Raw genomic sequence first — 13360 nt, forward strand, 5'->3', positions numbered from 1 at the left:
GTTACCATCCGACTACACTTCTCCAGTCCGAACGACATTCCAATGTCATTGCTGTATAGCCTGGTAGTGTGGATCAGTGAATCGATGTCTCGTTCACTCTTGGCATACAGCTTGATGTCATCCATGTACAGGAGGTGGCTGACAACTGCTCCTTCCGTAGTCGGTATCCGTAGCCAGTATCCGTAGCCAGTCTTGTTAATGATCTCACTGAGGGGGTTCAGGCCTATGCAGAACAGCAGTGGGGACAGAGCATCTCCTTGGTAGATCCCGCACTTGATGGTGACTTGTGCTATGGGCTTGGAGTTGGCCTCTAGTGTTGTACGCCATATCCCCATTGAGTTCCTGATGAAGGCTCTTAGGGTCCCATTGATCTTGTACAATTCTAGGAATTCCAGTATCCAGCTGTGGGGCATTGAGTCATAGGCCTTCTTGTAATCAATCCAGGCAGTGCACAGGTTGGTCAGTCTGGTCTTGCAGTCTCGGCTGATTGTTCTGTCTACCAGTAGCTGGTGTTTTGCGCCTCTGGTATTCTTGCCAATTCCTTTCTGTGTCCCGCTCATGTATTGACCCATGTGCCTGTTCATCTTAGCCGATATGATGTCTGACAGGAGCTTCCATGTAGTACTGAGGCAGGTTATTGGTCGGTAGTTGGAGGGGACCGGTCCCTTCTTGGGGTCCTTGGGGATCAGGACCGTCCGGCCTTCAGTTAGCCATTCCGGGTGTCTCTCGTTAACTAGCACGTCTGTCTGCTTTGATTTGATTTTAAACCATTTATATATGATATAATATACACTGCACACCTCATTTGTATTGCTGAAGCCTGGAACATGCTACAGAGTATATATATATATATATACACACATATATATATATATATATATATATATATATATATATATATATATATATATATATATATATATATATATATATATATATGTGTGTATATATATATGTGTGTGTGTATATATATATATATATGTGTGTGTGTATATATATATATATATATATGTGTGTGTGTGTATATATATAATATATATATATATATATATATATATATATATGTGTGTATATACATATATATGTGTGTATATACATATATATGTGTATATGTGTGTATATATATATATATATGTGTGTATATATATATATGTGTGTGTATATGTGTGTATATACATATATATGTGTGTATATGTGTGTATATACATATATATGTGTGTATATGTGTGTATATACATATATATATATATATATATATATATATATATATATATATATATATATATATGTGTGTGTGTGTGTATATATACATATATATGTATATGTGTATATATATATATATATATATATATGTGTATATATATGTGTGTGTATATGTATGTTAATACTTGGCATGGCTATAGACTAAAAAAAGAGGGTAGAGTATAAATGTTTACTCTGTAGCATGTTCCAGGCTTCAGCAATACAAATGAGGTGTGCAGTGTATATTATATCATATATAAATGGTTTAAAATCAAAGCAGACAGAGACTGAAGTGGCGTCTTTTTTTGCATATAGCACCCTCAGTTACAGCAGTGAGATGCATTTGAGTGCTGACAGTAAATGTGACTTGAAAACCAAAACCTGCCTTTCATATTAATGGAGTGCGCTGATGAGCAGAGAGGTATGCAGCTCAAACAGCATGACTTAAGTGAGTCTAATATTGGTCCCTAATCACATCTCGGCATAGAATATGTATTTTAAATTAACACGGACTCCAGCGACAACAGGAAAGGTGAAAGCTCATCCTCAGGAGTCAAACTGGGATTAATCTGTAAACAGGATTTGTGGTTTCACTGGTACGCACGAGTATCAGCAAACAGTCACAGGCATGACAGTACTGCGTTTAAGTATAAGATTTCATTACAGAAGGAGCTATAACGTTAAAAAATGAGAGCAGTTTTCATTATCCAGCCAGATGCGTTGTCTAAAGTCAAATACACACACTTGCTGTTTTGAGTGACAAGTATAAATGCATGCTGTGCGCTATAAGCTGTGTACTTGTACCTGTCAAAAATGTTGCTATACTTTAGTGAGGCTGGTCACCCCCTGATGACACTGAAGAATTAGTGTGTTGCACCATCTAGAGCAGGAGTGTCAAACATAAGGCCCAGGGGCCAGAATCAGCCTGTCAGAGAATCCAGTCTGGCCCACGGTATGGCTTTAAAAAAAATCTGAGCATTTCAAAGAGGGAGGGGACACTTTTTTTTTTTTTTAGTTTTTCTGTCATCTTTCTTATTAAGACACAAAACATGGTCATACACCAGAAAGTAAACTGATTTCTTAGTGTTGATATTCCATTAAATAACAATTAAGTTTTTTTTTAATTTAACAGTAAAAGACATAAAAAACCTTTTTAATTAGAGGATTAATTTCTTTATTTCTTACAGTGAAAGCCCAATGGAGCGTGCTAATGAGTTTCTTTAAATTACTACAGCAGCGCGTCTTCATAATGTGAAAAAACTGAAACATATTTTTGAAAGTGCACTGCAGGAAATTCAAGTAAACAAATTCTAGTAAACCTTCTGTAAAATCAGATTTTCAGGTGCGTTTTTAAAAAAAATTGTTTATTGGACTTTAGCTTAACTGGTCTGGCCCGCTTGAGCTGAAATTGGGATTTAAGCAGCACATGATGTAAAACGAGTTTGATGGGGCACCCTTTAGGGTGAATATGACATGATTAAAGAACTGAGGTGAGACAAACACTTACCAAGTCCAAACAGCAAGGAGGTCAGGGTGCATGGATAGGTAATCAAAAACATTTTTCAATAAAAGTCTTCTTGTTTCCCGTTTCCAGACAAACAATGTTTCCATATTAAATTTCAAGAGTTTTCTGTTTTTAAGAATAGTGTTTATATACTGTGTTTGTATAGTGTTTATGCAGATCATTTAAGTTACCAGTTAAGCTAGGGAATCAGAAAGCCCCTCTTTTTCCAGATTGTGGACAAACCATTTTAGACTTTGTAAACTGGAAGCTTTGCAGATTACATTTCTTGACATCACTTTTTCAATTTCTTTCCAGACCATGACTATCTTTCTTTGTTTCCTGTCTCTGTCAGGAGCTGTTTTCACTGAACCCGCCAAAAAAAACCTCCCAGCTTCCTTCCTAACAAGCACCAAATAGCAGACAGACATAATTAGCGACTAACTGGTGAACATGTAGCAGCATTTAGCTTCTAAAGACAAGTTTCTTCAAGAACTGAGACAAAAAAAAAAAAAACATAGCCAAACATAGCGTGACTTAGATCAGTTTTAATGTATATCCACTAGTGTAAATGCAGAGTACAAAACACAGTGGGTTCAAATAGAAATGCACGACTTAATAAAAAGTCAGTACTGATACATGCAAATATTCCACCAGCACGATCAGAGCACCAATCTCATCCTGCAAGGATCATCCATATTTATGGCAATCCATTAGTGGATTCTTAGACTACTTCTACTGTCAGATCATGCTTTTGGGAGACCACAGATTAATAGCAGTCCCCATATACAGTATTATATTACAGGAAGTATATTAGATAGCACAGCTACTTACTATATATATATTACAGAAAATATAATGAAGAATGATTACCCCCTGACCACTCACACCAAAATCCATCAGTTTTTAGATGCATGCTTTAAATATTAAAAGTTCAGGGACGGGACATCCTGAGTCTGCGCTGGGTCAAACGTTGCTGGGAGCCGTTAAAAACTAACATGAGGACGTGCATTTTCTGTTTTAGCACTTAGAGAGGTTATTAAAGGTGGGAAGTGAAGAGTAACAAGATTAGAACAGTAGTCGCAAAGCTTTTCTCTGTGTTGTAATCTGATATTAGACCTCTAAGTACATTTTAACACAGCCAGTGGTGACATGAAAGTTGGATTTGAGGCTATCCTCCAATCACTTATAATTTGCTTGTTTTAAAAAAAGAGGAAGTAAAAGTTAAATACATTTATATAGTGCTGTGTTTATCATTATAATTTGAGTGGGTGCATTGTGGTTGAAAGTCAGCCAGATGGTTGTGTAAGAAAGTAGATGATAGCAAGTCGCTCCTGCAGAATATGCTGTGATAACGAAAGTGCCAAAAAAGAGTGAGAAAAAGAAAAGAACTCAGAAGTCAGCCAACGGAAAAGTATGAAGCTTTTTTTTTGCAAAATGATGATTACTAATGTGTAATAATGCATGCATGCATGTGTGTGTGTGTGTGTGTGTGTGCATGTGTATTCACGCATGTAAGTGTGTGTGTGTGTGTGTGCATATATATATCTTCATGCGTGTGTGTGTGTGTGTCCGCGTACATATATCTTCATGCGTGTGTGTGTGTGTGTGTGTGTGTGTGTGTGTGTGTGTGTGTGTGTGTGTCCGCGTACATATATCTTCATGCATGTGTGTGTGTGTGTGTGTGTGTGTGTGTGCATGTCACATAGTCTGACTTGGGTCTCTAATGGCTCTCCCCTTCATTTGCTTGATTCATTCAAGAGCCAACACACAAAAGCACGCACACCCACATGCCCTGCTGACTGAAAGGCAGCAAGGATAAGTGGTAGCTCGCTGAAAGGAAGGGAGAGAGAGGGGGTCGCCATAGCAACAAGGAGGGGTTGTCGCTTTTATTGGAGAAAGAAAATCAGCTCTGCCTAAACCCCCCACCCCAAACCACCGCCACCAACTCTCCTCTCACTCTCCCAATTCTCCTTTCCCTGCCTCACCTTTCTTTTTCTCTGTTTGTTCATTTCATCTTCCCTGAGCTGACATCAGCTTCCTGAGACATGGACACATGATGTGGACATTCAAGTCACGGCCGTTGTTACAGTTGTTTCTTATTAGCACACTGGAGGTAAAATGGTTTTGATAGATCAGGTGCAAGGACGAAGTGTAAATGTGTGCAGGAAAATTAATATATTTGCGTCACGCACACACTAAAGACAGAAGTATGGCAGCATATATACAAATTTGGCTCATTGCTGCAGCAGTAGTGACAGTGTTTTGACACAACCTTGCAAATATTTTGAAAGTACTGTATGTCTTCAGCTGTCAGTGAGCCGAAATCCTGAGTCACATCATTTACATTTTTAAGAAAACAGGCTCTTTGTTCTCAGCACATCTGAGCAGAAGCAAGCGCTCTGTAAACTTCAGGAAGAAATGAGATCGATTCGTCAGAAAAACCACACATGCACAGGGCGAATGGTGGCACAAAAAAATTCAGCAACACGTTATGTCATGCTGTAACAGCCTGCTTCTGAAAAATGATTTTAAAACAAGTCATCTTCTAATGTGCAGCAGAGCATCTCGATCCTGTCACAGCATCTGAATTCTGTTTGCAGGTGGGCTGTTCCCCAACTGGACCTGGGAACACTCAAGGACGTTTCTGCACAGCTAAATGTGATGTGGGAGGGTTGTGTATGTGCGAGAGCTTGCACACGGAAACATAGTTGAGGGAAAATTATTGAGCATTTGCTGCCATGGTGATAGGCCCAGCAGTATCTAATAGCAACGGGCTGTTGAAAAGCCTGAATTATGTGGGTGGGGAGGCGGTGAGGGTGGAGAATGAGATCAGTTCTGAAAACTGAACAGAGAGCAGTGTTTACACTTTTTACAGTATTTACATTTTCGTCTTGTTTTTTTTCTTTCAGTACACATTTGCTAGTTTTAACCACTCACTGTATAATAAAAGGCGGCTGCAGGCTGATAAACAGCTTTAAGAAACATGGTTCTTGGTTGAACATGACATGTAACCACACATCAGGTCATATTATTTATTAGATTTCCTTAAAAACACTCCAGAAGACACCAAAAGCAAAGACGCAGTTAAGAGGCTGAGTTTATTGGCCTGACCTTGAACTAGCTATGTTTTACAGCTTCCTGTTCCATCATCCACCATTCACTCAAAGTGCCCCTGCCCCTGTATTTAACTCTTACTAACATGTAAACGGGTGAGCTATGAAAAACTGAACAAAAAGCATCCCACTTGCAGCAGCAACAAGAAGGGTAAAAAAGCAGAAGGCACTGCTGCAAAGCTGCACATTTTAGCACGGGACTAAGTTGCTTTTGGAGCCAGCCTCAAGTGGCCATTAGAAGAACTGCAGTTTTTGGCAGCTTTCATTCTGGCTCCGTTTTTACATCCCCCGGAGGTCACTGCTCATTTTTCACATTCGTCCATGCTCAAACTGAAAAGAAAAAGTCTTGTTCTCGCCATTTGTTCCCTCTGTTTTAAATATGCACTCTCACATATCTGAGAAGCTCACATGATCTGATAAGTTCCTCAGCTGCAAAGGCATGAAGATACAAATATAACCTTAACAGTTATTTCATTTTAAACCCCAGTGAAGATGGGAGCTGCTCAGCATCTCTGTCCTTGCTCTCCAACAGAAGGTGCAACACAGCGACATTAACACCACCAGGATTAATCACTATTTTCACATGTCACTCTACTGTCAACTAGCACTGTGTGCCTGTCTGTGTATGTGTGTGCGCTTTATGCAGCTGTGTGTATTGCGTGGGAGACGGCAACAGGTTTGTGTTCATTGCCTGGCTCCCTGTGCATGGTTGCCATGGTGAGAGAGACAGAGAGAGAGAGGAAAGAGTTTAGTTTGCAGTTCAGTAGGTTCAATGTAATTTATCTGTACAGCAAAAAAGAAAAAGCTCTGATGTTTCAGGGGTCAAGACCTGTTTTGCCTGCAGCGTGCTTCTGACTTTTAAAAGTTCTGGCTATTTTAAAGAGCAAATGACATCACTGCAGAGGGAACTGAAACAATCAGTGGATAAACAGCCTGTTGTTGCTTAACAGCTCACACAAAATGGACCCAGCTGCTACGCAGCTTATTGACTCTCTCTGGTGGTGATATTAAGCAGTGCATCTAATACTCTGCTCATGTTTTTCCCACGCACTTATCGATGTGGTGCATTTTTTTTTTCACATTTTATCCAAACATACACTCATTCTTCTAGTCCATTACAACTTGTGGTGACTGGTGTCAGATAAATTATTGCTCTTTTAAAAATCTAAAAAAGATATTTCAGACTTTTACGGGAAAAAAATTATGTTTTTCTCTCTTTTACTGGAAAAATATCAAATACACAGTCCTTGCCATTAATGAAGCAACGGTGGTGCAGCCACATATATCAGTGGAAAATGTGTAGCTTTCACTGTTAGTTTAATGAATAGCGCAATGGTGAAACTGCAGTGGCTACCCGCTGTTTGGAGGTGATAATGTGCGTCTTTGAAAATATATTTCTCAGCATTGTGTGGAAACTGCAGTATGATGATGCACATCTCAGATACTGGCTCAGCGTTGATTGTGTTTCTATCCTAGCAATGGCTCTCAGGATGACAATGCCAGCCAATCCACCACTTCAGTCCAGGCTGAAATTTCAATACCCTTTAATGATGAGCTACTTCAGCCTGAGATAGCTCATTATTGGCTAACAAACGGAGACAAACTCAGACACATACAGTAGACTTAGTTCAAACTTAGTTCATATAAGGCAGAATCCATGCCATGCAAACTGCCTGTCTCATCACCCCACTTGTCACTTAGTATAGCTATGGCCCATATGTATAACTTGTAACACTTGTAAAGACTGTTCATATTGAATAATTTTTTTGGTTTCATGTGTGGATAACTTTATATTTAAGGCATTTTTTCCTTTAATCACTAAAAGTCAGTATCTGTTAATGAAGCTTTATAAGCATAAAACAATAGCTTAAGGATCCATCCATTGCAGTTGGTCTACTCTAGACTCTAGAGTAGACCAACTTCAATGGACAGGCTCTAGAGTCTAGAGCCTGTCCAGGGTGTACCCAGAGAGGCAGGGTACACCCTGGACAGATTGCCAGTCTAGTGCAGGGCTAAGACAAAAAGACAAACAGCTATTCACAATCATGATCACACCTACTGACCGTAGGTCAGTAGGTGGAATCAACATTTAACCGAACATGCATGTCTTTGGACTGCAGGAAAAAACCAGAGCACCTGGAATGAACACACTGTCGTGTTGGTGTGAAGTGTGGCTGGTTAGGGCCCAAAGCCAGTCTCCAAAAGCAGGCAGATTTCCAAGGTCGGAAAAAATCAAGACTAGATAGAATGTATAAAACAACACCCCCCCCCCCCCCCCCCCCACGAAAAGGCTCCAGCTGGCTGGCATTGTATGAATCTGCCATTGTAATTACAAAACAACTGATCTACTTCCAAGTATAGAAGAGGGCAAAAAGTCTGTATGTCCCTTCTAAAGTACAGAACAACATTAATAACTGATCATGAACCGTGTGTGAGGATGATAAGGAGCGCAGCAGAGAGGACAACCACATAAACACCACTATCAAACTGTACTTGGAAAATGGTGCTTCAGTGAAATTTACAGGAGCTTCCCTCGAAAAACAGTTAGATATTGGAAGCAAGGCAAAATATATGGCGATACGTGTCAGTGCCTCTTTAACTGAACTGAAGGCTTTTTATTTCAAATCTGCCTTGAGGGCCTCAATTTTTTGCTCCTAATGATTTAAGCGAGACCGGTTGTGCCTCTGTTACTTTTTCCCTTTTAGGCGAAAAGTACATTTAAGAAATTGAGTGTGATGTACAGAACAACCCATTTTAGTAACTTCAAAGAGATCTGATTTAACCTACGAACGCATTATCGAAAGGCATGCTGAAGGTTATCAGCGTTTCCTGGAAATCTCATGAAACGCTCGTGTTGCGCAAAGAAATATGTTTTTTGTTTTCTGCATTTGCTGATTAGCCAAATCAGCTATAGTTAACAAATATTACGCATACATTGAAGAAGTGAGGGCTATATAAAGAGCGTTAGTGTCCTGATGTTTCTCTGATACAGTAGGCAACATGGACAGACTCATCTGCACCGGTAGGTTGAACTTCAAAAACTTTCTTACATTTAAACAGAATATCTCTATTCAGCTGGTTAATACAAATTGATGCTGAGTAGTTAACCTGCCTTCTCCTTCTTCACCCTTTTTGATCTCCTTTCTCTGCAGGACGGGCTCTCTTGCTACATGTGCAGTTAGGTAATTGTGTCTTTTATCCACTCAGTGTTAGGCTGATGTGTGTAGACACATTTCAGTTACAGTGTAAGAACTATTCCTTGTCTTGCAGGAACATCGTACATCTTATCCTGTTATTTTACTAGCCGGGCACAGTGCCATCTGGGGGCAGGCAACTATCTTCCTACCAACATTGACCCATGTCTTTGTGACCATCTCATCTACACCTTTGCGGGAATGGAGCACAACATGATCAAAGCCTACGATCGAAACGATGAGAAACTCTATGGAGAGTTTCAGGCCTTGAAAAACCAGTCAGTACACACAAATGCTTATAGGGATGATAAACTGAAAGGCATATGTGGGTATTTATATACAGAAGCACAGAGAAAATTTTGAGAGTTTAACATGGATGTTGTTACTGCTCACAGGAACAGCAACCTAAAGACTCTGCTGTCCATTGGTGGATGGAACCTTGGCACCCAAAAGTATGTTGTAATGACCTGAGGTTCACTACTGTTGCCAAGATAAAACTATATCTCGAGTTGAAATTGCGTATCTTCCTGTTACTAGGTTCACAACCATGGTTTCCACTGCTGCTCATCGTCAGACCTTCATCAAAAGTATTATCACCTTCCTGCATCACTACGATTGATGGTCTGGATATCGACTAGGAGTACCCTGGTTCTCGGGGCTCCCCACCTCAGGATAAGGAGCGTTTCACGGTCTTGCTACAGGTCAGTTGTGTTGGTATGCTGTCTGTCGTGCCAGTTATGGCGAGCTAGAAATTGTTATATCAAAAGTCAAAGAAGAAGAGATTATGATCTCCAAAATGCAGAGATGAAGGTGAGTCATCACATCAATGACCTCTTGCCAAAATGCTGCACTTGTCTTCCTGAAATTTCACCCTTAATCTAGACTACTGAGTGATTCCAGTTTTTATTATCAGGTCTTCTGATAACTTCCACATCCACACAGATATCCTTTATGTTTCAGCGTGGGTGACTGCAAACCCAGAGAGCCATTTAAATGTTAATGTGTGCAGTTGTTACTGTAGCGATGGGAGCAACACATGAACAAGCCACCCGACTGATCTATACTTTAACAGGCCTACGGTGTGACCTCAGGCTTTCTCAGTGTTTAAAAGAAAAACAATCATGTACCAGCTGTAACTGCTTTTTGTTCCTCGCCTGTCTGTAGGAGTTGATGAGAGCCTTTGAGGAGGAGGGAAAGAAGACAAACCGTCCTCGTCTGTTGCTGACTGCTGCTGTCTCTGCTCGAAAGGAGACGATTGACTCTGCATACCAGATTGCCCAGATTGGAGCGTGAGCACACATTACATACCTCCACATTTGTCATCCAGAACGCAGCCTTTACTAAACATTAGCACCTGTGTTTGTTTGTAAGTGTGCTGGACTACATCCATGTTATGACCTATGACTTCCATGGTTTGTGGGAACATAATGTTGGAGAGAACAGCCCTCTCTATAAGGGCCCTAGTGACCAGGGATCCATGATCTACTACAATGTGGTAAGTGAAGGCGTCATTATTCCTCGGTCTTAAACATTTTTTTACTCCTGCTTTGCGTTAATAAAAATAACTATTGTGGAGGAGTTAGACAAACTGCTCTGTATTCTCTTGTTTTAAGGACTATGCTATGAATTACTGGAAGAACAATGGTGCCCCAGCTGAGAAGCTGCTAGTTGGTTTCCCCACTTTTGGCCCCACTTTCCACCTGGCCTCCTCTAACACAACTGTGGGAGCTCCTGCCAGGGGACCTGGACCTGCTGGACATTTCACTCGTCAGACTGGATTCTTGGCCTACTACGAGGTCTATTTCCTAATCTGTGTGAATGCATACATTAGGCAGGAGAGTTCATGCATGTTAGTTTAAATCTTTTCTTCCCGCCAGATCTGCACCTTCCTGAAGGAAGGAGCCACACAGGCTTGGGACAACGCCCAGAACGTGCCCTATGCCTATAACCAGGGAGTCTGGGTTGGATATGACAATATTAAGAGCTTCCAGGCAAAGGTGTGAAGTAATCTTTTTTAAAAATTTATTTACATTATTTAATTTTAATTTCTTAAGCTGATTAAACACTTGGTTTATTTTCTGTTTTGCAGACTGAGTGGTTGAAGCAGAACGGTTTTGGTGGAGCTGTGGTATGGACTTTGGCTTTGGACGACTTCACCGGCATGTTTTGCGGCCAGGGGCGAAACCCACTCATCAACACTCTAAAAAGTGGACTAGGAACTTAATCTTGTATGCGTGAACCACATATCATCTGGGAATAGACATGTAAAAGTTTTCCCTTTTGTTAATCTCTTTAATTTTTCTCCTCAGCCTGCAAAGCTCAGCCTAACCCCCCACCTGCAGTCGCACCAAGCCAGCAGCCCAGTGGAGGCACCACAGGATCTGGCTTCTGTGCTGGCAAGCAGAACGGACTCTTCCCCGACCCGACCGACAAGAAGAAATTCTACAAGTGCAACCAAGGACAAACCAACATCCAGTACTGCACTGCCGGCCAGGTGTTTGATGACAGCTGCAAATGCTGCACCCGCTCTCAGTGAAATGAATGAATCCATGAGCTGGGTAAACAATCCACTAACCCACCAACACAGAGAATGGCTGTGTAACACCTGCCATTGATTTAACCTAAATAAAGCATTTAAAGAATCTTTGAATCTCTGTTTTGTGAAGTTGTTTTCATGGGTCCACAAATCAATAAATCAATATCAAGTTATTCTTAAATAACAAAAAGCCTCAAACATCAGCAACTGATTTATTCATCTATTCACTCTTCTGCATCCAAAAGAGAAATACAAACAGAACACGATAAAAGCTGCATAAAATACATTGTAATAGAAAAACAAGTTTTATTTATTTATTTTTTAGTTATTTTTGCATTAGACTGGAAATATAGATAGCACAAAAACAGAGGAAAGCCTTTAAAACCGCTTGTGAAGATTAGTTTCTTAAATGTAAAGCCTTTCATGCGTCGCAGCTAAGATTTATATAGGCTGAGATAAGCATCACCCAGCTAGCAACAAAGTAGTTGATTAAAGTTTCCCAGTATATTCCTGCCTATCTCAGAAATACACACACACTTCAGGAAAGCAGGGTAATAACATCAGTCAGCAAAGAGCAGACAGACTGTACCCTTGTTACATATGGAAGGTCCAAGAATGACATTCATCCCTACAAATGCCAGGAGAGGCATCCAGCAGGCGAGGTGGTGAAGAAGATGATCACCTCTAATGACAAGAAAGCTTGAACTGAAGGGCACCCAGTTAGCTCACTGGTTAGAGCAGGCAAACCATATGTCACCAGACTAATGGAGAGGCCTGGGTTCAAAGCTGAGGGCATTAGCTCTTACAAATAAAGGAAATGAAAAGCAACAGTCAAAAAGCATGAAGAACAAAATGGACCAAAATAAGGTAATATAAAGCTCAGCCAGACCTACACAATAAGTGACTGACCCAAATCCTGCACGCACAGTGCATAAAACTAACATGAAATTAACATCAGAGACCGTAGAGATTTGCTCTATTTTACACATATCAGAGATATTTAGGCTTCCAGGATGAAGACAGACAAATCTAAGGTGGCTTCATGTATGAAACAGAGGTTATCAACCCATATCACTGTAGCCTAAAGTTAGTTTAATAACAGATATAACCTATATATAGTGGAATTTCCATAGTGGAATCATAAACTTACTTAGTTATATGTTGTGGAAACTATGCTCCAGACAATAGACATGAAAAAAAGGGTCTTTGTGGCTGCATCGATCCAGACCTAAAAAACAAAACAAAAACAAAAAGAACAACAACAAAACTGTTTTTGCTAGTAGAACAGATATTTTTGTAAACTTGGCCCAGACTCAAATGTCTCAACAGTTATTCAGTGAATTTATGTGGCGTCACACTCAAATGCATAAACTTGTACACAATAAAACACAAGAAATGGTCCATGGCCACTGTGTTGTATAAGGGTATATTAAGGTCCCTACCTGTGCTTCAGCCAGCTTAGCCAAGCTTAAACGGGCACCAGTGTAGCACTCTCAGTCATCTTCAGCTCCCTCCAGTGTCACGCCTCTCAACTGGAACAGAATCAACACATAAGGAGAGATGCTGTGAAATACACAACCTGGAGATGCAAAAGTTATCAATTCATGCAGTAAACATATTTCAAACAAATATACATTTGGCACAAGTTTAGTGTGTGTACTGTATTAAACTCTCCCCAAAATATTAGCTGATTTATTAGTTCCTGAAAGTTGTAGTTGTATATTAAACATTTTATATAACGTATGTATAGATATATGCTATTTTAACAGTG

General features: G+C 40.2%; 1 protein-coding gene across 1 annotated transcript; it reads left to right on the forward strand.

Annotated features, from left to right (window-relative positions):
* Window positions 1-8148: 8148 nt before the first annotated feature.
* Window positions 8149-11681, forward strand: LOC113021716 (acidic mammalian chitinase-like). Its single transcript, XM_026166428.2, is given in 12 exon segments — window positions 8149-8881; window positions 9012-9041; window positions 9130-9331; window positions 9449-9505; window positions 9591-9668; window positions 9670-9754; window positions 10218-10342; window positions 10425-10548; window positions 10667-10849; window positions 10931-11050; window positions 11143-11281; window positions 11363-11681. Coding segments are annotated over 12 exon segments (1392 nt in total). The 5' UTR covers window positions 8149-8859; the 3' UTR covers window positions 11590-11681.
* The last annotated feature ends 1679 nt before the right edge of the window (window positions 11682-13360 follow it).

Source organism: Astatotilapia calliptera, chromosome 5 (genome assembly GCF_964374335.1).
Source record: "Astatotilapia calliptera chromosome 5, fAstCal68.1, whole genome shotgun sequence".
Taxonomy (NCBI): domain Eukaryota; kingdom Metazoa; phylum Chordata; class Actinopteri; order Cichliformes; family Cichlidae; genus Astatotilapia; species Astatotilapia calliptera.